The 21,056-nt window shown below is 41.2% G+C and overlaps 2 protein-coding genes across 4 annotated transcripts; one reads left to right on the top strand and one right to left on the bottom strand.

Moving 5' to 3' along the window:
- Positions 1-93: 93 nt before the first annotated feature.
- Positions 94-12,803, bottom strand: zfhx2 (zinc finger homeobox 2). 2 transcript variants are annotated; one of them, XM_023286599.3, is made up of 5 exons: positions 12,667-12,803; positions 10,380-10,538; positions 9,165-9,225; positions 4,553-8,757; positions 94-3,179 (listed from the first exon to the last, which is right to left on the bottom strand). In XM_023286599.3, exons 1-5 carry the CDS (start codon positions 12,670-12,672, stop codon positions 2,757-2,759), a joined length of 4,854 nt encoding a protein of 1,617 aa, XP_023142367.2. In that variant the 5' UTR covers positions 12,673-12,803; the 3' UTR covers positions 94-2,756. The 2 variants fall into 2 exon arrangements, with proteins under 2 accessions (XP_023142367.2, XP_035811482.2); XM_035955589.2 differs by lacking the exon at positions 10,380-10,538 and having other exon boundaries at positions 12,667-12,744.
- Positions 12,804-13,431: 628 nt separating this feature from the next.
- thtpa (thiamine triphosphatase) lies at positions 13,432-17,605 on the top strand. Of its 2 annotated transcripts, none has more exons than XM_023286609.3 (4): positions 13,432-13,534; positions 16,246-16,315; positions 16,575-17,072; positions 17,195-17,605. In XM_023286609.3, exons 2-4 carry the CDS (start codon positions 16,246-16,248, stop codon positions 17,293-17,295), a joined length of 669 nt encoding a protein of 222 aa, XP_023142377.1. In that variant the 5' UTR covers positions 13,432-13,534; the 3' UTR covers positions 17,296-17,605. The 2 variants fall into 2 exon arrangements, with proteins under 2 accessions (XP_023142377.1, XP_023142379.1); XM_023286611.3 differs by having other exon boundaries at positions 13,452-13,544.
- The last annotated feature ends 3,451 nt before the right edge of the window (positions 17,606-21,056 follow it).

The following is a 21,056-nucleotide window of genomic DNA, read 5'->3' as shown; positions in this document are numbered from 1 at the left end:
AATCTGATTATCCAATGGTCCTATTAAAATATTTAAGCCTCCATGACACAAAAAAACAATTGTCCCAGTTGTGTTACAATCAGACAGATACACTTTGTTGTTCAACTGATTTTATTTTTTTTCTGTATATCAAAGAAAGCATAATGGAGACCAAACACAAAAAAGGCAGGTACAAGTGAGGAGGAAAAATAAGCTTAATCAAAAATCTAACAAGTCATAACAACACTGCCACTATTATTGTTCAATATTCATAGGAATACCATACTCTTTTTGAGCAGAGAGGTGGCATTTAAAACCATTATGGATCAATAATAATCAAAAACAGTGATGAGTAGTAAGAATAAATCGTATAAGTAGTAGTACAGTTATAACAATAGTGATAATCAAAGTGACAATGAAACATAAGAGAATAAAAAGCAGATCTCCATAAAAACGTATCTAGTTTGGACAGTGCAACACCGTGTCTGTGTGTGTGTGCGTGTGTGTGTAATCCCAGTCTTGAGGTTCAAGCACTCCAGTCCTTGCTTTACACACAAGATACAGTTTCCAATTATTACTCATCGAAGGACATTTGCTTCCCTCCTTGTTTCAAAACCATGCCAAGCGACCCTTAATGTTGTGGTAATGACTGTGTACATTTGAAACGTCTGTAGCTTGTGCAAAAATTGTGGACTAGTGCAAGTGTCAAGCCGTGGGATGTCCTTTACAGTTTGCATTTTTACGAACACCTCTCCTGCTCTCTGTCGACCTAAAGATTGCTTTTTGGTTTTTGAATGACAGAAAGCAAAGGGAGGATTACTTTGGAATATCAGTTATTTTTAATATATTTCTTTACAAAAAGTTCATGTTTTAGTTTTGCATTTTGTTAAAACTATCAATAGTAACATTAATATACAACTTAAATTGAAGGAAAACATCTTTAGTATGTTATGTGTCCTTCAACACAGCACCATCTTATTAGCTCTCAGTCAACACATTTTATTTTTTCCTAATTTGCTTCCTAGATTTGAGTATATATTAGCCCCTTAAAGAAACTAGTAATACCCAACAGTCTCCCTTGTCATGGTTTCCAGATATAAGATCTCATTTCACAGCACATACATTACCAGAATCACTATCTCTGCTTTGAAACTGAACAAAATGAGGGAAAAACAAGGATGGGAAACAGCTCGTTTTAAGCCCAGTTCTCTCATTTCCAGAGGTTTGGCTTTTGACCTAAATAAAAATCCGTTATGCCAGTTTTTAATTGCTTCTATTTTTGTTTGTATAAATACTGGACTAAATAAAATGAGTACTTAACTTTCCTGTCTTATACACAGTATTCATGGCAAAGAAAATTTAGGAAATCAGTCTGACCCTCCGTGCCAGATGAGGGTGAAATTAATTCACCAATATTATACGAGGATCACCTGGGCTTGAATTTATATACCTGGTGGTGTTTCCTCTTAAGGCGGTCATATTTCTAACACACCTACAGTAGGTGTAAAAACATTTATCTTTCCCAACAGGCCTGAAGAGCTACGTTCCAAAATAACACACACATTTGGGGGAAGAGGGAAATTTACAGCATCAAAAAAAATTTGATGTAAAAGCAAGATAGCTGAATACAGTCCTTGGCCAAGAGAATGCTGACAACTTTACAGGCAGGATTTGCTATGCTCTAGATATAGAATATAACATTCAGAGATGTGCCCCCACCAAATAAATGGATGTAAAAACATTTTGGAACGAAACTCTTCTTCATTTACATACCCAGGTTTGATTTTTGCACAATTATTACGCTCGCATCTAAAGCACGTTTCATTTGATTAGCAAAAATCTTTTCTTTTTTTTTACGTGACTTAAGGCATCCGACATGCATCATTGTATCTTTCCATAAAAAGACACCTGCATTAGAATGCTTAAAAACATTTCAAACAATGTAAAATGTGTCAAAGTGCGGTATGCTAAAGATTCTACTTTCCTCAGCCTCTTTTTGCGCTGTCTATTTGGATTGTCGTGAAACTATGAACGTGGAAATGGGGACAATTCAACAGCTCTATTCTCTCTGAAGTACCTCTTTTATATCCCAAATGAGCAGACACAACACTCTTCAGATCACACTCCTGTAGCAAACAAAAAGGTGACTTACAATACCAGTTCTTCCTCTCCCAATGGTTCAGTTCAGTCACACTATATTCAATCTTTGCCCTTGAAGTGAAAGTAGGCATGAAAAAAAAAAACAATTCCACAGGAGCAAACTGGGAGTTATTAATGTGAGTATTTTATGTTATTATCCCAAAAAGTGTTTCCGGGCCCGCCACGGCCGCTGCCAAAAAGGAAACACTTGCATCAGTCTTTAGGGTAGAACAGCTCAAGCATGGAAAGTTGAGTGCCTTTACAAATTCTAGGAAGGAAGGTCATAGAAGTAAGGTAATACATAACCACAGGGTTAGGACCAAAAATGTATGGATAAAGTGTGCGAGGATCGAGGGGAACTTGAGAGGGTTTTATCACTTATCAGACAGCAACTGATTAAGTGACAAGCAGCATGGAAAGAGTCTGCTGTTGTATTCGATTCCGGGTGAACTCTGCAAGTTAATGGATATCGAGTCAGTGAAGGCAGAGCAAACGATAGAGGGTGCAGGGGGAGCCGGCGTCAAAAACTAAAGAATATTAGCTTTTGAGGATTAGTGCTCAAATTTGTTTATTAAAATCTGAGGAGCCCAAATGGGTCCAACAATAGTCAGTGTGCAGACCAATCCTGATCTGAGTCTTTAACTGTTGCTGGTGGCCGTCGCTGCAGGCAACTCGACGACGATCTCCCCTGCAGAACCGGAGCTGGTTACAGTAGTGGAAAGAGAGCCCGGCGCACCGCTGCCAGGTCCGCTGTTACCGGTCCCGTTCTTGTTGACGAGCGCCGTCGGCTGGCCAAAGTTAGTGGTTCTCAGGGTTGCCAAGTGACGTGGGGAGAAGACGTGGGCCCTTGCCGCGGCCCGGGATTCAAAGGAGACGTTGCAGGCGTCGCAGCGGCCCGTCAGAGTCTCCTTTGGCACTGGCTGGCCCGCCACTGGGGAAGATGGAGGTTCAGTAACTGTGAGCTGAACAGGCTTAGGAAGGATGGGCCGATTGGCTTTGAGAGCATTGTACTGCAGGTAGCTTCCTGAGCTCATGTCCACTTTCCCACCTGACAGAGGAGACTGAGAATCGGGAGTTGGAGTGAAGAGAAACAATCAGAGAGAGGGAGAGAGAAAAACTTTAATTTCATATACACTGAAGTCGGAATTCTTAATTTTAGACTGAACCAGGCAAGTGCATGACTGCTACAGGTGCATTTTAGTAGGTTTCTATTTGTGGTAGTAATTTAAGTCACACTTCTTATGTTTTTATAGATCGCCCAATGTGTTTGAGCAATACTAAATTGAGCAATTCACATGCTCGGGTAAAAATACATGCAAGTCACACTAATATACACTGTCAAATTTTATGTTTCTTAGAGTATATAAGGCCAGTGAAGGCTATTAACCCACTCAATCCCAAAACCTGCCAGGTGAGTGCTTACTTTGTGTTTTTTTTTTTTTTTAATGTAAAAAAGACGCAAGCATGCCACGGAAACATAAAAGTCAATCAAAAATCATCAGATTTTTAACTTTTCAGCAATTATAGCATAAAGAGGAGAAAAAACAAAACCCCTTTTTGCTACACTTTTCATTTTAAAAAAAAATTAACAATTCTAACCAAATTCTGTAAAATGTATAAATAAATTCTATGTACACCACAGAGAAGCTATTACTACCTCAACTGTGACAACAGTCAGAATTTCTGAGACTTTTTGGCTAAACTGCAGGTTGTGTTTAGGCAGAGCACATAGGAGATGAGGATGGAAACAAATTAAACTGTAAGAAGTTATTTATCTACAGTCTGTAGAGCCATTGTTTTTCCCAATGTTGATAACAACTGAGGACACTTGGAAAATGTTTTAAATGCTGACTCCACTTTTTCTTTTAAATGAATAATCAAATTCAACTTCAGTGTTTTCTATTTTATGACTTGTGGTGTTATAACTGTCACACTGCACAGAAGACATTTTCGGGTTCTCACTACTAATAATGGTTGTGTTGAAGGTGCTGAACTTTCTAATCCAATGCAAAAATGAGCCCACAGTGAGTAAAAATGTAACAGAAATTGTATGGGTTCAGAGAGTTTCATAGTAGCGCTCCTAAATGGCAACACTAAACTTACTTGTCAGATTACCCGTCACTTTACATTATCCATGAGTTTCTGAACTGTTTGTGCAAACTGCAAAGTATGGCTGAAATCAATACTAAGATAATGATATCTATACAACAAACCAGATGTGTGTATAATCACATTATAACCTAACTTGTACAACAAAACTTGAATGCATATTTTGTTGTCAGTTATGAATTGATGTATTTTGAAAAAGCAGCAATGTTTTATGTACCAGAGTATTTTTCTCAATGATCCACCTTGCTGTGGATTACACCATGTCTTTCCAATGTATTACTATGGAGTAATTTTTCAGGACAGACTTGTCTAGCTGCCAGCTTACCATTTTCTCCTGCTGCAGCCTCCAGCGCTTCTCCTTGGCTCTCGTGTTTTGGAACCAGATCTGCACCACCTTGAGCGGCAGGTTGAGCTCGGTGCCAATTGCCTCGCACTCCATGGCATTAGGGTGGGCGCAGGTCTCGTAACACGACTGCAGAATGGACAGCTGTAGGCAGGACAAGTGAGTGCGTGGCCTACGACTGGATGAGTGGGGCAGAAAGCTGCTTTCTGTTGGGCTTGATTTAGCTACAACCGGCGTGGAGGGGCTGGCCACTTTGGCAGAGCTGGGGGTATTTGGGCTGACTGGTGCAATGCTAGGGGTGGGAGGAGGGGGGATGGTACGAGGAGCTGTGTGCGTGGGAAGAGCCAGTTGTTCTCTTGATAGAGTGTTGATCTTAATGGGGACTTTGGGGGTCCAGTAGTTCAGCCCGTTCTGTTTTTGTGGCACCACCGTTGAAGCTGCAGGCCTGTTGTTGATGGGGGTTGTGGGCAGCTTCGGCACCATGCGGTTTGTGGTCCCTGGTCCAGGACCCATCTCATTTTCATTGTCTTTCTCTTCATCAGTTTTTTCCTCCTCGCTCTCCTCGTCCTGCTTTCTTTTCTGCGCCGGTCGTGGGGCGATGGGAACGAGATCCTTGGGTGGTGCTAAAAGGACAGGGGTATTGACTTTGGGTGCAACTTTAACCATAGTGACGTTGCTGGTGGTTTCAAGCTTGGTCTTTGGCACTGCAGAAGCACTGCTGCTCACAGGAGACACTGTGGTTGAGGAAACTATCTCCTTGGGTTTGATAGGAACAGGAGTTATTTTTTTCACCACGGCTGGTTTGCCCAACTCCTTTACAGGCTCTCTTTCTGTCTTTATGAGGGTGCGCACAATTGGAGCAGTAGTAATGCTCCCAGTGTTGCTCCCAGTATTGTTTGAAGCAGGTTTGTTGGAGAATATGGGTTTGGAAAGAGGCCAAGTGAATTTGATGAGGGGTTTGCCAACTGCAGCCAAGGTGCCATCGCTGATGAATCGGACCTCACCTTTTCTTTCCCTCGCCCTCATGTTCTGGAACCAAATCTGAACAACCTTCTTTGGAAGGTGGACCCACTCTGAAATCTGTTCAAACTCATGTTTCCCAGGATTTGGGTCTTTGAAATAGCAGCCATACAGAATGTCAAGTTGTTCAGCTTGAATGATGGTCCTTGAACGCCGCATATCTCGGTATCTTTTTCCTTTGGACTTCCTCTGCTGCTGGTCCTGCTCCCTCTCTTTTTCCTTCTCCCGCTCCTTTTCTCGCTCTCTTTCCAATAGCGTAGCGTTCATTTTCTCTGCTGCCCTCATGTAAATACTAGACTTTGTCATATTACTGCAGTTGACCAGACTCATGTTGGAAGAGGGCATGCCAGTGACAGGTTCAGGCTTAACCTGGACGACTACCAGACCTTTGGATGTGGGCCTCAGGCCTAGCCCGTCCAGCAACTGTCCCTTCTGTGCCGCAATTTTGTCAGCCAGAGATGAGGAAGAAGCGGATTTTGAGTTGTTTTTTCTCATGCTGAGATCCAAAGCGGACTCACAGTCATCACCATTGGACAGGTAGTGAGAAGCTTGGTTGTGGGAGGACAGAGACTGTGAGAGAAGAGAGCTGGAGAAGCGTGTGATGGTTGGCGGGTTGGGAAAGATGGGTATTTTGCTCCCATCTCCAACCATGGAAGGAGTAAGAGAGAGGACATAGGGGCTGAGAAATTGAGTAGAAAAGGGAGCGAGGGATAATGGAAGTGAGTGGAGAGCACTGGTTGGAATCTCATGGTGGTCCAAAACATGCGACTGTGAACTTGGGGGATCTCCTTGAGCCTCCAACTCTAGATCCACATCTGGGTCTTGTCTCTCCTTCTTCACCTCCACCTCATCGCGTTCAAACTCCCTCTTTCGTTTTTTCCTCTGGGCCCTCTGACCACCTCCACCCTCCTCGTCTTCATATTCATCCTCTGCGTCAGAGAGAAAAACAGTTGTGGAGCGCAATACCTTTCCTCCAACTGACCCCTTATCACCATGGACCTCCCGCTGTGCTTCATCTTTCGCAGGGCTTTCAGGCCCCTCCCTAAAAGACCCATTCTGACTTTCCTCATCAGAAACAATGACTGAGGTGTAAACCTCATTTTCGGAGTCAGATGTGAGACAGGAATCGCCCTGACCCTCCCGTCCCAAATCTCTCTGTTTGCGTTTTCCTCTTGTACTGGACAGATCTATTGCCTGACTACCCGAAGCTTCAGCGTCATCCTCACCCTCTGCTATAATCAGGGAGTTTTCCTCATCATCGTAGTCATTATCAGAACCCTGGCTGTGCCTCATAAATTCTACCTGGTGATGTAACTCTGTCGCCCTCTGTCTCTGTTTGGCGTGACGGGCTTGGGTCAGCCACCTACGTACCTCGTCCTCAGAAAGACCCACCTCCCTGCCCAGCGCCTCGCAGTCCTCACGGGGAGGACTCGCAGCATCAGCCTCACTGCGCGACTCAAAGAATGCCCAGAGAACCTCTGACTGGAACTCTGACAGCACTGGAAGGTCTGGATAAAAGGATCCCATTGTATTACAATGGAGTCGAGTTTGGTTGTTAGTTAAGGCATTTGTACTCGGACTGGATTTTGGGGTGCCAACAGAGCCACAAGGGCTTGTGCCTGATTGCGATTTTTGAGGAGTAGAATCAGGGCTAAGGGTAAGGTTTAAATTTACAGGACTGAGGCTTGAGTTGCTGGGCACAGATGCAGAAGGCGAGAGGTTGTTATTGCGGAGGCTCTTCTCTGTGCCCGCTGGAGAGAGATTCAGGCTAGCCGCTTTATCACCTTCCAGGTCCAACTGATTAGTTGAGCTGTCTCCATCTGTTGTGCTATCTCCATGTGGCTTCCCATTGTCTTCAATATTCTCAACCCTCACTTTGCTTTCTATATTAGGACTCTGTACAAATTCTTTACTGTTCTCGTCCTTAGATTTCCCAGCAGACCAGTTATTCCCATCTTTGACCTGATCTGAGCCCTTGTCTTCAACTGTCTCATCTCTGTCCAGCCTTTCTTGTCCGCTGTCACTCTTTACAGTCTGTGTCTGCTCTTCGTTGCAGGCCTGTATGTTTGTTGTGACACCTGCAGAGGGCCACTGGTTCTGTAAGCTGTTAAGTCTTTGGGTTAGGAGGGCTTGCTGGGCTGTGTTGAGACCTACGAATGGCACACACTGGGTGAGGAGCTGGCCTTGCTGGTTCTCTTGGTGCTGCTGAGTTTGGGCTTGCAGCCCATTTAAGATCAAGGGCATGACCATTTGGGGCTGAGGCACGAGCTGAGGTGCAGCGGCACCAGGAGCAGCACCAGCCGCAAACAAGGAGGGGAGGAGGGAGTGTGACAGCGTGTTGGGACTTGATGTAAGGAGGGTGAGAAAGGCTGAGACTGCCTGAGCGGAGGCCACAGGGGAGGTGAGGAGGGAGGGAGCCACTTGTGAGGTTGAAATCTGCTCTCCTTCTTTTGTAGTAGTCACCATCAATGTGCCGGGAGCAGCACAGTTGGTGGATGTAACTAACTGGCTGGTTCCACTTCCAGATGTGGTCACTACAGGGCTTGGAGAGCTGGTGCTGCCTCTCAGACTAGCAGTAGCTGCTGCATTGTTTGCAGCATGTGCAGCAATTCCAGCGTTTCTGCTGCGGGTTTGGTGCAGCACAGATTTCATATGGCTCTCGAGGGTGATGGCATGATTGTAAGAGACTCGACACACAGCACACTGGTAGGGTTTGTTGGAAATATATGGCCGAGACAGGACGTGAACTGATGGAGCTTGGGGCTTACTTTCTGGACCTTGCTTTGCGGAGCCTGTTGTCATTCTCTGAATGTGGGATGCAGAGTTGTAATGAACACTCAAGGCAGTTCTACTGGGAAAACTTTCCAGACAGGCATTGCATTTGAATGAGCGGGTGTTATTTTCAGCTGGCACACCATTTTTACCAACTGACTTTTCACCAGCGTCTGGGATTTCTGTGTTTTCAGTTGCATTTTGCTGTTTGGCTCCGGTGAGTGGATTTCCCTCCTCTTCTGGCTCCGGCTCAGCTTCACCTCCCTCCTGTTCGATTATTCTCTCTTCCTCCATCTCTTTGTCTCCAAGCGTCTGGGTAGCGTCTGTACTCTCACTAGATTGGCAGGGGTCTAAACTGACGTCTTCAGCGTGCTTCAGTGGTGAAGATTCAGCATCTGATAAAATAAATACACATTTAACTTTTATGTTCTAGCAAATGGAGCATTAGCTGATAACAGGGATGCACATTTGCACACTGAACGTAATTTGTAAGAGTGGCCAGAAACAATTTTACCCACCTGTATCCGTGCAGCCCACATTAAGGGCAATTTTCCATTCTAAGTGCATTTCTCTAATTCCATCTCAAACCTTACTCACTGAGATGATTTCTGCCTTTATACGGTTTTAACAGCATTTTAGTACCACAAACAGATGCGGTAAATCAAGTCTCAAAAATGTCTCCGTTTGTACATCCAATCATTGTTGCTACAATAAAACAAATGAGCTGGTGCATTATAGTGATCATCTTTGTGATATTATTCTTGTGACTTTAAACATTTTTAAAAAGTATTTATCGTCTCACCTGAGGACTTTTGAGCACCTTTGTCCTCTTCTTGTCCACTGGCAGCCTGTTTTAGAACAGCCTGTTAAGAGAAAAGGAGAGAGTCAGCACAATTTCTATAGCAAATTCAACTCCGCAGCAGCTCCTTTCAGATGAGGTGAATGCCATACTGTAGCTTTTGAGCGGCACAACATTTGGGCGTGACTCAATGATGTGTGGTTATATTACACATAGCAAGTCTGGCGAGCCTTTAATTTGCAAACTACCCTACAGGCATAAATTCAGCCATCTTTGATCAAGTTATCCACCAATAACACTCTCTCTATTTCTTAAGACAACACATTACCAAGCTATCAAGGCTCATTACAAGCAGTTCATTCATTGAGGTGCTTACTTTGATGCCTACTCAACAAATACTTTTGAAATGAGACACTTGGTGAATGGCTAATTTAAATTGATGACATATTTAAACTATTAAAACGACAGAGTGATGACTGCAAAAAGGGAATTTTGCACAAACAAGCAATGAAAACAGCAACCAATGGATTCAAAAGTCACTATTCAAATGTGTAATTATCAGCTAGTGCTGAAAGAAATCTATTTTTCTCGTTGATTTTACATAAACAGTTTCCAAACAAGTAAGACCTTATTTTAAGGCTTTTGGGAATCTCAACATAAGAATTTCTTTGTTTTATTTTGCAATTTTTCTTTCTTAGGACAGGTAGAACAGCTGAATAAGACACTAAGGTATTAACTTTGACGAACATCCACCCAAGGGATTCAATAGTAAAATCATAGGGAATGTAGAAGACGGGAATGAAAAATGATGAATATTTGGGTTTACTAAAACCGCATACATTAAACTAGCCTTATTTGTGTTTGTTTTTTGTTTTTTTCAAGTAGGACCAAAGTGGGGGATTAATGAAAAAGCATCCACCCATCTATTGAATATCTTTTCATATACCATAATATTTACATCAAAGGCTGGACAATCAAAATTAAAAGATCTTGTGGATTTGAATAAATTGATTTGATTAAATAATTTTGGTCTAACCTCCGTGTATCATCCAGCAACAAGTGGACTCTCTACACATTACGTGCATAATTAATTCATGACAATGTGATCCGGTCGTACCAATAAAGTTGAATAACAAATGTGGGGGAAAAAAAACATGCAAATCCAGCCATAAGGTTACGACAGTCAGTATCTCGCCCATGCTGCCATGTCACACTTACAATGTCTAGCAGTCTGTCGACACACGATGGAAGAACGCTGTGTTGCTCTGTGAGATGTAGAGACAGGGAAGATCTGTCTGGTTGGCCTTTTTGGCATAAGGGACACAACCACTCTGCCACCCCATTCCTTTCACTGCACACCGTCTCTCCAGACTCCTCCTAACAAACAAAAGCGCATGTTAGAGAAGTCTGCTCTTAAACCTCTCTTAAACCAGAAATGCGGTGTAAAGTTTAGCATAGAACAAAGAAAGAAATGGAAATGCGATGTAGGAAGACATCAAGCTGGGAGCTGCACCAATCAAGATGTAAGTATACTGTTACTTGTTTGTTATGCACCTTAACTGGGTGACCTGCATTGCTGCGCTTAACAATTTGAACCCACCAATGAGGAGCCAGGTGTCATACTCTTCAATTGAGTTAAACAAAGTAATCCTGGGTCAATATCATAATCTTACAAGCCTGTGGAGTTCCATTTCAGGCTTGTTTTCAACCTGCTTTATCCGGAGGTTCCCATTATTTTGTCTGCAATGACTATCAAATAACACAATTATGCAATTGCTCAAATGGCACCTTTGTAATGTAAAAAAGCGTCTGTGTGCAGCAGATTTTACACTGCACTGACGTAAAAGGAAAGTGGCTTCTAGACAAAAGATCAATTGTATCACACCTCATAATGATCAACAAAATGATCTGACATCACAAGCACACACAAACTGCACTAAAGGCAGACTACACTGAGCAACACTCCAAGCAAACCATAACATGCACTGCCTGACAATCCACAACGACTACATTGTCACTCCAACCACTCATTTTCCACCAGTTTTGACAGATACAAGGAACACGTGGCCAATATATTACATATATTCTGAGATCATGCTGCATTAGCACAACATGCGTGATGACAAAACTGCCATTCTCATGCAGGTAAACGGGAAACCAAACACACCACTACTCTCAATTTTACCACACAGCTTTGTCGTATTTTTCTGCAAGCATTCGTGCACCAAAGATGCAGTAATGAAAGCAAATCATGCCCATGAGGAGAAATACCAACACAGCGACCGTCCTCACTTCCTCGTCATGCCAATTAGCAAGCTAGCAGGGTAATATGACCAGATAATATTCCGACGAGACTGTATCTGCGGTGTATATCCTGTTTAAAAGCTCCCCGTCACGAGTTTTATAATTAAAAGCCAAGATACAAGTAGATTGACGTCTTCTTGTCCATAGCTGGCTAATTAACGAGCAGTCTAATTAGCTATGCCGACCAGAGACGAATCAATTAGCTAGCAGGCTAGGTTGAGAAGCCCCCCCGTAACGTCGCATTACAGTGGTGTTTCTGGAAATGCTGGTTAGCTGTTAGTTTACTGAAAATAACCCCGCAGTGATATCCATACTTCTCTGAAACTGCAAAAGACAGGGCAGTCGTCAGCACAACCCCGTCCGTGGCTCTCAGCTAGGGCTAGGCGATCATTAAATTAATAAACAAAAGGGCTTGAGCTATTAACAGTCGTGTCACTTTGCTAGCTAGCCTGTTAGCAGGCAGAGATAATTAACGGCTACTCAAACTGTCTCCAACTGGCGGCTCTCCACTCCCGACAAAACTCTGGCCGGGCCAGGTGGGAGCACGGCTCGGATACACCGATCCACTTCACCCCGGATAGAAAATACACTTACCAGGCTTCACATCCAAAACCTCGGCCTCGAGTTATTTCCTTGCCCCTCTGATTGTGGGCTGCCAATCGGGCATGTAGTGTTGCACCGCCCGCCGCCTGCTGCTCAACAGCGCAAATTGAGGCCTAGCCGGACTAAAGCCATTTAATTAATGAACGTGGGCTCCGTTTACAGATGTGTTAGAAACACTCGCACCCCCTCCTCCCTCGCCGCCCAGCAGACCCCCTTTTGACGCGTCCTAGCGCTCGAATCCATACGTTAAACACTCGCCGTGCAACACATGGCCATTTAAACTATCGTTTTAACAGCTTTGAGCCGTAATTGGCGAAAGAATTAGACGCGAAAAAGCTACTTGAAGCGGAGTACGTGCGCCGCGGTCGCCTCGACGATGGGGGTGGTGTAGGGAGAGGAGGCGAAAGAGAGGCGAGAGGCAGAAAAAAGTTTGGGATTTAATGTTGGATTTCTATAAGGGATCGGATTAGTATGGGGCACGATCCGTCGTTTGCTCGATCCTCTGCCAGTCGCAGGCCACTCTCCCCGCTCCAAATCAGCACGATTAACCGAACGGCCGTTTAATTAAGTTCGGAGCAATTAGCTAATGCGTTTTTACCTGCATGGTCGCCGCTCCAGCACGCACACACACACACGCTTCCTCCGTGGCTCCTCAGAAGTGAAAAGTTTTCTTGCCAGCCCTCCCTCCCTCCCTCTCTCTCTCTCTCTCTCTCTCTCTCTCTCTCTCTCTCTCTCCCTCTCTCTCTCTCGCTCTCTCTCTCTCTCGCTCCCTCTCTCTCCGGTTCTCCCCCTCCCTTCATTCGCCCTATCCCTCTCTCCTTCCCCTCTTCCCTCTAGTAAACAGACCACAGCTCCCCCCAAGGCTGATTGCTGACATTCAGAGGGGACAGACACGGCTATCAAATCCCTTATGTAACCCCGCAGACATTACAGATTATTAATGTATGCACAAACACCCATGAAGCAATAATCAAAAACAAATTGAAACGATGGGAAAAAACATATCGGATGCTTAGATTACACGGAATCCCCCCTCCCTTTAATGGTGAAACCTCATTTTCACATTAAAGGTGAATAATAAATGAGTCCCCATTCTGCCAAGTTGGATTCTCACAAAGAGTGTGACGACTTAATTAAAGCTGAATAATAGAGATGGGCTCCACTCTGCGCCTTTTCCCGCACGAATCATGACATGTTTTCAATCAAATGATAGGTGTGGCGCACATCAACAGTCGACTATGTGGGATAAATATTTATGAAGCGGAGCGGATTAAAACTGCACCATCTGTACGGGGCCCTGCGTTACTGGGGCGGCCGATGATGCTCCTGAACGCGCTCATAGGTGGCCCCCATTGCGCCTGTGCAGAAATTAACTTCGCTGACCACACGTCACAGGCTACACGGATTGATCTGTCGCTTGGTTTCTGACGCCGATTTGTTTGGATTTAAGGGTCTGACACTTCGAGGTGCGTGAAGGTGCGGGTCGCCGAGTTTGTGGGGATTTTTTAACACTCTGTGGTTCATTTTGGTGATTTTGTATTGGAGTTCGCGCATGAGTCTGAGCAGCAGCAGCAGCAGCAGCAGCAGCAGCAGGTCGGGCTGAGGGACTTTAAACTGATTGTAGGACAGGTGCGAATGGCTACAGGAGCTGTCCTGTGTTATTTTACAGTAATATAGTTAGTGTAACAATAGTAGGGTGACCAAATGTCCTGGTTGTTTTTTACAAAGTGATGAAAATGTCCTGGTTTTTATTGTTTTTCATTGGGCCACTAAATTGAACTATTTTTTTTTTAATTATTCTTAGTTTTTTAAGTGTGTGAGAGCTATTTTTGTTAAAGTTGGATTGCTAATATAGCAGAGGTATTTTTTAGTTATAATTTTTTTCTTTACAGAAGAGGCATTATTTCTATCATTATTTTCATTATTTCATTCGTTATTTTTGAGACTTGTCATAATAAAGCATGTTAAGTATCCTCTGAGAAGCCTCTCTGAATTCGTGTCTGTGATTATGGACAGTATTTGGTCATATAACATACAGAGGAGGCATACTTTAAATGTTTTGAAATTATAAGGCATCTTTGAGTAAACTCCGAGTATCATTTCAGTGTCTCATTGTCCTGATTTGCGATAATCAAAATATGGTCACCCTAAACAATAGCAGTTTTAACATTTACATATAATAAATCTAATGATTCAACAAAGCAAAAACAACCCCAAAGCTGAGGATCTGTGTACCTTCAAACAGAGGAGTCTAGCAGTGTTAAATTTTAACCTGATAATTTCCCTTTTTGGGGGGTTATTTTAGTGCACAAGGGAATAAAAACACGTGAGACACCATGTTCTAGGTAAAATCAGGTCACCCCACTTTCTTACTGCACCCAGCCACATTAATGTCACAGTGAGTAAAGGCTGCCTAGACTTAAACTGTGCACCTAAATTAGTGAAAGTCTTATTTATATGAGTCACATAGCTATAATTATTTGTACAGTTGACTCTTGAAAATACATGACTGATCCTTTAAATAGAACAGGAGGAGAGATAAAGGATCTAGTGGGTGGAAAAAGGTCGCCCATTAACACAATACCCTAAATAAATAACTACTAATGAGACCCCATCTGCTGTCTGTGTTGCTGAAAACAAAAACAAAATAATCTCTCCATGATCTAGTGTTTGCTGATCTAACTACAGCAGCTTACAATGAAAGAATAAAATATGTTTTTATTGTTACTCAGCTACCTGCTGTCATTTTAATTTAACAATAACATCATGATCAGTTCTATCATATTGCATTGAGGACTTTAATGCATGAATGTAATGGCAGATGAATAGATCAAGAGATATTTTTCAACTATTTTTTAAATTTTGTAATAAAATGTATCCTCGAACACTCAGACTTTCAGATAATATAGGTTAAGTGCAGTGCTGGCGAAAGTAATCCAGTTATTTACTTATGTAAAAGTAGTACTTACCACATTGTAAAAATAGTATTTTACAAGAAAAAAACTAAGTGAAAGTACAGACACCCAAAGAAATTCCTATCTTATTGTACTGTATTAATATTGTTTAATAAAAATGGGTTTGCTGGTGCATCAGTTTGCAAAACACACTTTAATTTTATAGTAGGTGACACTGGATGTAATTTAAGTTGTGTATTTTTCAGTAGTGTTGCAAGTACTGAAGTGATGTACAAGTACAGCAGTTTATTTAAAGTGTTTTGGAAATGGAGCTCAATTTCCACAATTGGTACGATAAAGGGTTTCAAAAAATGAAATGATGCAAAGAAGCAAAACCAAACCCAAGTTAAAAATCTTAGTAGCTTTTAGATAAGATGGGTTCTGTGCAGTGGTGTAAGGAGTAAGCAGATCTTTTACTTTGGTAAAATTACTACTACCACAATGTAAAAATACTGCTTTAAAAGAGAACTCCACTTAGTAAAAGTAGGGAAAACAAAGGGATGTTCTGTCCTTACTGTGTTATCATCATGTTAATATTGTATAGTTGGACCGTAATACAGGTGCATTACTGCATTTGATTTTGGTGCAGGTTAAATTGGAGGTTCTTTAACTTTTTACACTTTGTTCTAGTTTTTTCTATAATGCAAGTACATATGTGATGTAAAAGTAATGCAAAAACTGTATTTAAGTGCAGTGTTTCAGAAGCTGAACCTAATAAACATATAGAAAGTCAATAAAGATGATTTTAACTACCAGTAAATCATTTAATGTCTAATCAAGCCTGATGTCAGTTTGAATAGGGGAGAAAGTAAACTTAATCTTGAATTCAACAATAGTTGTCCACAATTTGTATTGCGATATACATATTTGAAGTCCTGCTTCAGGTCAATATTCACAGTGTAAAGGTTTTAAAACATGATGATGATGACATAAATTTCTGTTTAAACGGTGAGTCAGACCTGCTGCATATCATATGCCTGTAATTGTGGCCTTTATGATTCACTAATAGCATCGTTTCAAACTTTAAAATCAATTTGAAATCGATTAATTGTTTAGCCATAGTGTACATCAATGCAAACAAAACAATTATTTATTCATATTACGCTTGATTTAAGCCTTTTTCCCACTGAAACGACCATTTCATTATGTACAACTGACCCCATTCTATTTATCAGTTTTACAGTGGTTTCCAGTGAATGAATCTTACTATGTCATTATTTCAGATGAGTGTGGAAGTGGAGAGAAAATTTTTATGCAGTGCTGACACCCTGAAAACCCTGGAGGAGATGGGGGGTACGTGTTTATCCACCACACATTCACACATGGGTGTGTTTAGCTGACGCTGTGATCCACGACAGCTCAGAAATGGCCACTGAAAGGCCCTTCCAACATTTAATGACACTAATTGCTGTGGTTGTTGTGTAACTATGGCGACTCTGGCCATCTGTCTCGTGTTAATAATTAAGTTTAATTATCTGTATCAGCCTTGTTAGTATTTTATTTATCCCTTTTTAAAATGATCTGTCTTCGTCCCTTATCTTTTCTTCTGCAGTTAGTGCTGGCCAGAGACAGTTTCATGACCAGTATTTTGACACCCCAAAGTTTGACCTGACTTTGAGAGACTTGTGGCTGAGGAAACGCAAAGGATGCTGGGAGCTCAAGTGCCCGACAGCAACGTCCAACGGGACAACAGAGCTGAGTGGAGTACAATCTCACGCGGCAGCGCTGTGTACACGATACAAGGAGATAACCGATCTGACTGAAATCCACCTGAGAGTGAAAGAGGTCATAAAAGACTCATGTGAGGTCAGAGAGACGGAGACGAGCTCGTCAGAGGGAGAAGAATCTTGGCTGAGCAACATGAATCTGGTTTGCTTTGCAGAGTTTACAACAGTGCGGCGGTCATTCACTTTAGAGGAGGACGGGGTGCAGATAGATCTGGACCAAGCAGACTTCGGCTATCATGTGGGAGAGATAGAAGTCCTCATACCAGAGGGAGGAGATGTGATGTCAGCACTGGAGAAGATCAGAAAAACAGCTCAAAAACTGGGTGAGCTTTCACATTGCTCAACCATTTACTATCACATTTCACATTCACCAGTATCATTTTGCTCATCTGTGGCATAATTTTCTCTGAACTCATGAAGATTTTCCTCTTCTTCGTCTTCACAGGCCTTACTGGAGATCAGAAAGTTGAAGGAAAAATGAACGTTTACCTTAAAAGAAATCACCCAGAGCACTATGCAACACTACTGAGTGCACATGTTTTGTAAGAGATATCATACTGTGAAAGAGCTTTTAACTGTACAGTTAAATCTGTAAAACAGACACATTATTTATTAGAGATGTTGAACAAAATTTATTTAAATGCAGTTGCTTAAAGTGAACCTGACTCTCTTTGAAACTTAGAAAATTTTCATGTTCTGTACAATCTATTGCCACTTGAACTTTTTATGTGACGTGTACCTCAAACAAGGGTAATTTAACAACATCCCAGTGAATATCTGAGATGTCATACTGTTAGTTTACCACTGATGATGATTGTTTTCTCACTGTGAATAAAGACATGGAGTAACAAAGACACTCCCACATGGTCACTGTGTGCTTCACAATGTGTGTCAAAGGCTTTAAACATTTAGCAGTGGGATGCCGTTTTGAAGTGAAGAAACCCTTCCATTGTCAACACACCTGCTTTATTCGATATGTCTAAATCTGAAAATCATTTTAATACATTTTCAAGAATGTTTAGTGCAGTGTTTGATCTATAAATTGTTGGTATGTTAATCATCTGCTTGCATTTTGCAGGAATCCACTGTTGCATAGTGTTGTGCTTCATGAACATTGTTATCTGTCAGTGACTCAGTTATTACTCCGCCAAGGAACACGGCGGAGTTATGTGCCAATCAGTGTACATTTGTCTGTCCGTCTGTTATTCTGTCTGTGCGCAACATTACTCAAATGGCTTTGGATGAAATTTTCAGGGAAGGTCAGAAATGACACAAGGACCACCTGATTAGATTTTGGCAGCAATGCGGCTTATAGTCTGGATCCATGGATTTGTTAAAGATTTCTGTATCATTGCCAGATAGCAACATGGCGCCACTGTAAATATGACAACAAGTGAACACTACGTCAGCTACCTGCTGACGATCACATGATTGCGATCCTACTACAAATCCGCCGCTGAGGACTTATCAGGACTCATACGCCTGACATTATACAAGAAACAATTGATTATATTGTAGGGGTGTTCCTGAGTTCCATCAATTCCCGCCGCCCGCTACATATTTAGGTCATGCAATTCGGTATCCGAACATAACGTACACATGCATAATACACACCTGTGCTCAGCGCAAGATCATTTTGTTTGTGGGTAAATCTATATTAAATGGCCACGTTCTATGTTGCTGTGATTTCTGATAATAACTAATAAACATACTGCATTTCTTTAAAAAAAAAAAAAAAAAAAATATATATATATATATATATACATACATACATACATACATACATACATACATACATACATACATACATACATACATACATACATACATACATATATATATATGCTGCATTTCTGACAATGCCATATAGGGGAATGAACAGCCTTGGTGTAGTACTGCACTCTCTGAGTTTTTCTTGTTAAATATTTAGCTTTAGACTTCCAGGGTATTATTCATTAACTAATTAATTCTAAATTCCTGACAAAATCAGTGTTCCTTATACTTCATTAAAAACCTAAGTCCAGAAACTGACGGAACAAACAGGGTTTGTAGGACAAACTGAGCACCTCGTCCCTGTATTCAGCGAAGCTGAAAAAGTATTACAGATTACACACTCTCCCACAAAGAATGATGCAACATATTTTGTCACTCTAGTTTGCCGAAGTAGCTTTATCGAGTCTTTTATCAAACCACAAAGCTGACTCTACAGGCTCTGAGCTGTCTAATGAATACTTCTAGATAAGGCTGTACCCATATCAGCTTCTCACTACACAATTATCACAGCCAAAAAGATTCACAGAGGATATTACTGCGATATCTATTTAAAAATTGCAACAGAATAATGCTATCAGTCAAATTCATCTTTAATATGTGTTTTGTCCATTTTCAAATGAATGACAGTGAAAACACGGGTGTGGGGGGGTGTAGACAGTTAGTTACTGCCGCTTACTATTTACAACATATCTGTAATATTAACATGAATTCAATAATTTTTTTTTCACATCATGATTATCGCTGATACTAGTATATCGCAACACCTCTATTTCAAAATGACAGAAATGTAGACTGCATATGTTCATTTATAATGTTATTATCTTATGATGGGAATTTTGCTATAATAACATATAGTTCTGTATTATTTTACCAATTGTTCATAAATTTAGAAGCACATGAATAAACTGATGAAGTTGTTAAGCAAAATTATTATTATAGGATTCATTCATTTCTGCAGCTCTGTAACAACAGAAATTCTCTGAGCCACAGACACTTTGGTTGACAAAGATTCAACTGTGAGAAAGAATAATTTTCACAGTATCTAATTATAAAGTTTAACCATCATAACAAGCTATCAGATGACATTCTTTAGCCTGATGCATAACAACAATTAGAAGAACAGACACGGCAGTCATAGCTGCAGACTAAAAAATGGAAACAAAAGATTACAGAACAAACTGTACCATAAAGAATAACTTTGGTTAACCAAAAAGGCTGTACTGAATGAAAAGGTTCCATTATGATACAAGCAGACTACACAGAACATGTGGTTCCTGCTTAGTCACAGTCCTTTGTACATTGATTAACAAGAGCAAATCTTCATTGTCTCTTTTCTGCTGTAAAAACAGACAAATGCTCATATGTATACATTCCTGCAGCACCGTAACCTGGTTCCTGCAGGACACGGGCTGGTAATGAATGATAACTTATCACAGTCATGCATTGATCATTCTCTTCAGTTTCAAGCTGTGACCAAATCAGCCGGAGGTGACGGAGGACGTTTCTCAAAGGTCGAAATTAGCCTTCTGTCAACAGCAGCACCTGTTGTGTTCAGATTCATCTGGACACCTGGCATCTCCACACATACAATAACAGATTTTATATACAGCACAGAATGATGTGTACACGTAGAAGCATTTTCACAAGACGAACAATCATTACCACAACGTGACAGCAGAGGCCTCAAGTCCTGATTACAAAAATGAAGCCAACTCTGTGCATGGACGATGCATCACACTGACAACCACATCTGGTCCTTTTAAAAAATAATGCAGCTGTTGACATATAAAATACAAAAAATAAAAACTTTGACAATACATCTGTTCAGGTTTTTAATGGAACATCCAGTGCCTACACAGTAATTACAAGCAATAAAGTAAAGGAATAATGTTTGAAACCAAACCAATGTTTACCAAAGGGAGTTGACTAATTATCTGCCTGGCTGACTGTTGAATTCAGCATTTGGCACTGGTATAGATACATTGTGAGTGCTGTTGAATTTTTTAACCAGTTGTCATGAAAATAAGCATTTTCAAACTATCCTACGTAGGCTTTGTTGCAGCACTCTGTAGCCTCATGCAAAATCCCACCCACACCCACAGCACTATCTAGTCGGTTACACGTCAAGTAATAACCTGCTGTCAACACAATAGAATAAACAATTGAAAGTTGTCTTTTAAGTAAAGCAAAATATCAACAAAATTCTATATGTCTTGTGCTGGATTTTGTGGCATTCCAAATTTTTACACCAAGATTTACATTTTTTCTTCAAATGTGTAATATTTCCAAATAATTATCACCTCCCTTGATTACTAATGATTGATAATAAAATTAGCTCTGAAAAACATGTCAACACCTATTTGCCTGTTTTCTTCATTTCTGCTTTTATACACATATTTGTTTTGATTTTACAACCAATATCGAAAGTCTTCCTGTAAAACTCCAGTTGAACGACTTACAAATAATTAAAACAGACGTTTCATGGCACTAAAAAGTAATTACAGCTTGTTGTAAATATATAGATTTAGTGACAG

Source organism: Amphiprion ocellaris, chromosome 22 (genome assembly GCF_022539595.1).
Source record: "Amphiprion ocellaris isolate individual 3 ecotype Okinawa chromosome 22, ASM2253959v1, whole genome shotgun sequence".
In the NCBI taxonomy this organism is placed as follows: domain Eukaryota; kingdom Metazoa; phylum Chordata; class Actinopteri; family Pomacentridae; genus Amphiprion; species Amphiprion ocellaris.
Note: the sequence above shows the minus strand (reverse complement) of the source record. Positions and strands in the feature narration are given on the sequence as shown.

Bases quoted from the DNA above. Each gene is read 5' to 3' on its own strand.
- thtpa (XM_023286609.3), top strand. From the start codon at position 16,246: ATGAGTGTGGAAGTGGAGAGAAAATTTTTATGCAGTGCTGACACCCTG. The intron at 16,316-16,574 runs GTACGTGTTTAT...TTTCTTCTGCAG, and splicing joins AACCCTGGAGGAGATGGGGG to TTAGTGCTGGCCAGAGACAG. The intron at 17,073-17,194 runs GTGAGCTTTCAC...TCGTCTTCACAG, and splicing joins AAAAACAGCTCAAAAACTGG to GCCTTACTGGAGATCAGAAA.
- zfhx2 (XM_023286599.3), bottom strand. The intron at 8,758-9,164 runs GTGAGACGATAA...TTATTTTATCAG, and splicing joins AGGTGCTCAAAAGTCCTCAG to ATGCTGAATCTTCACCACTG. The intron at 3,180-4,552 runs GTAAGCTGGCAG...CCCGATTCTCAG, and splicing joins GGCTGCAGCAGGAGAAAATG to TCTCCTCTGTCAGGTGGGAA.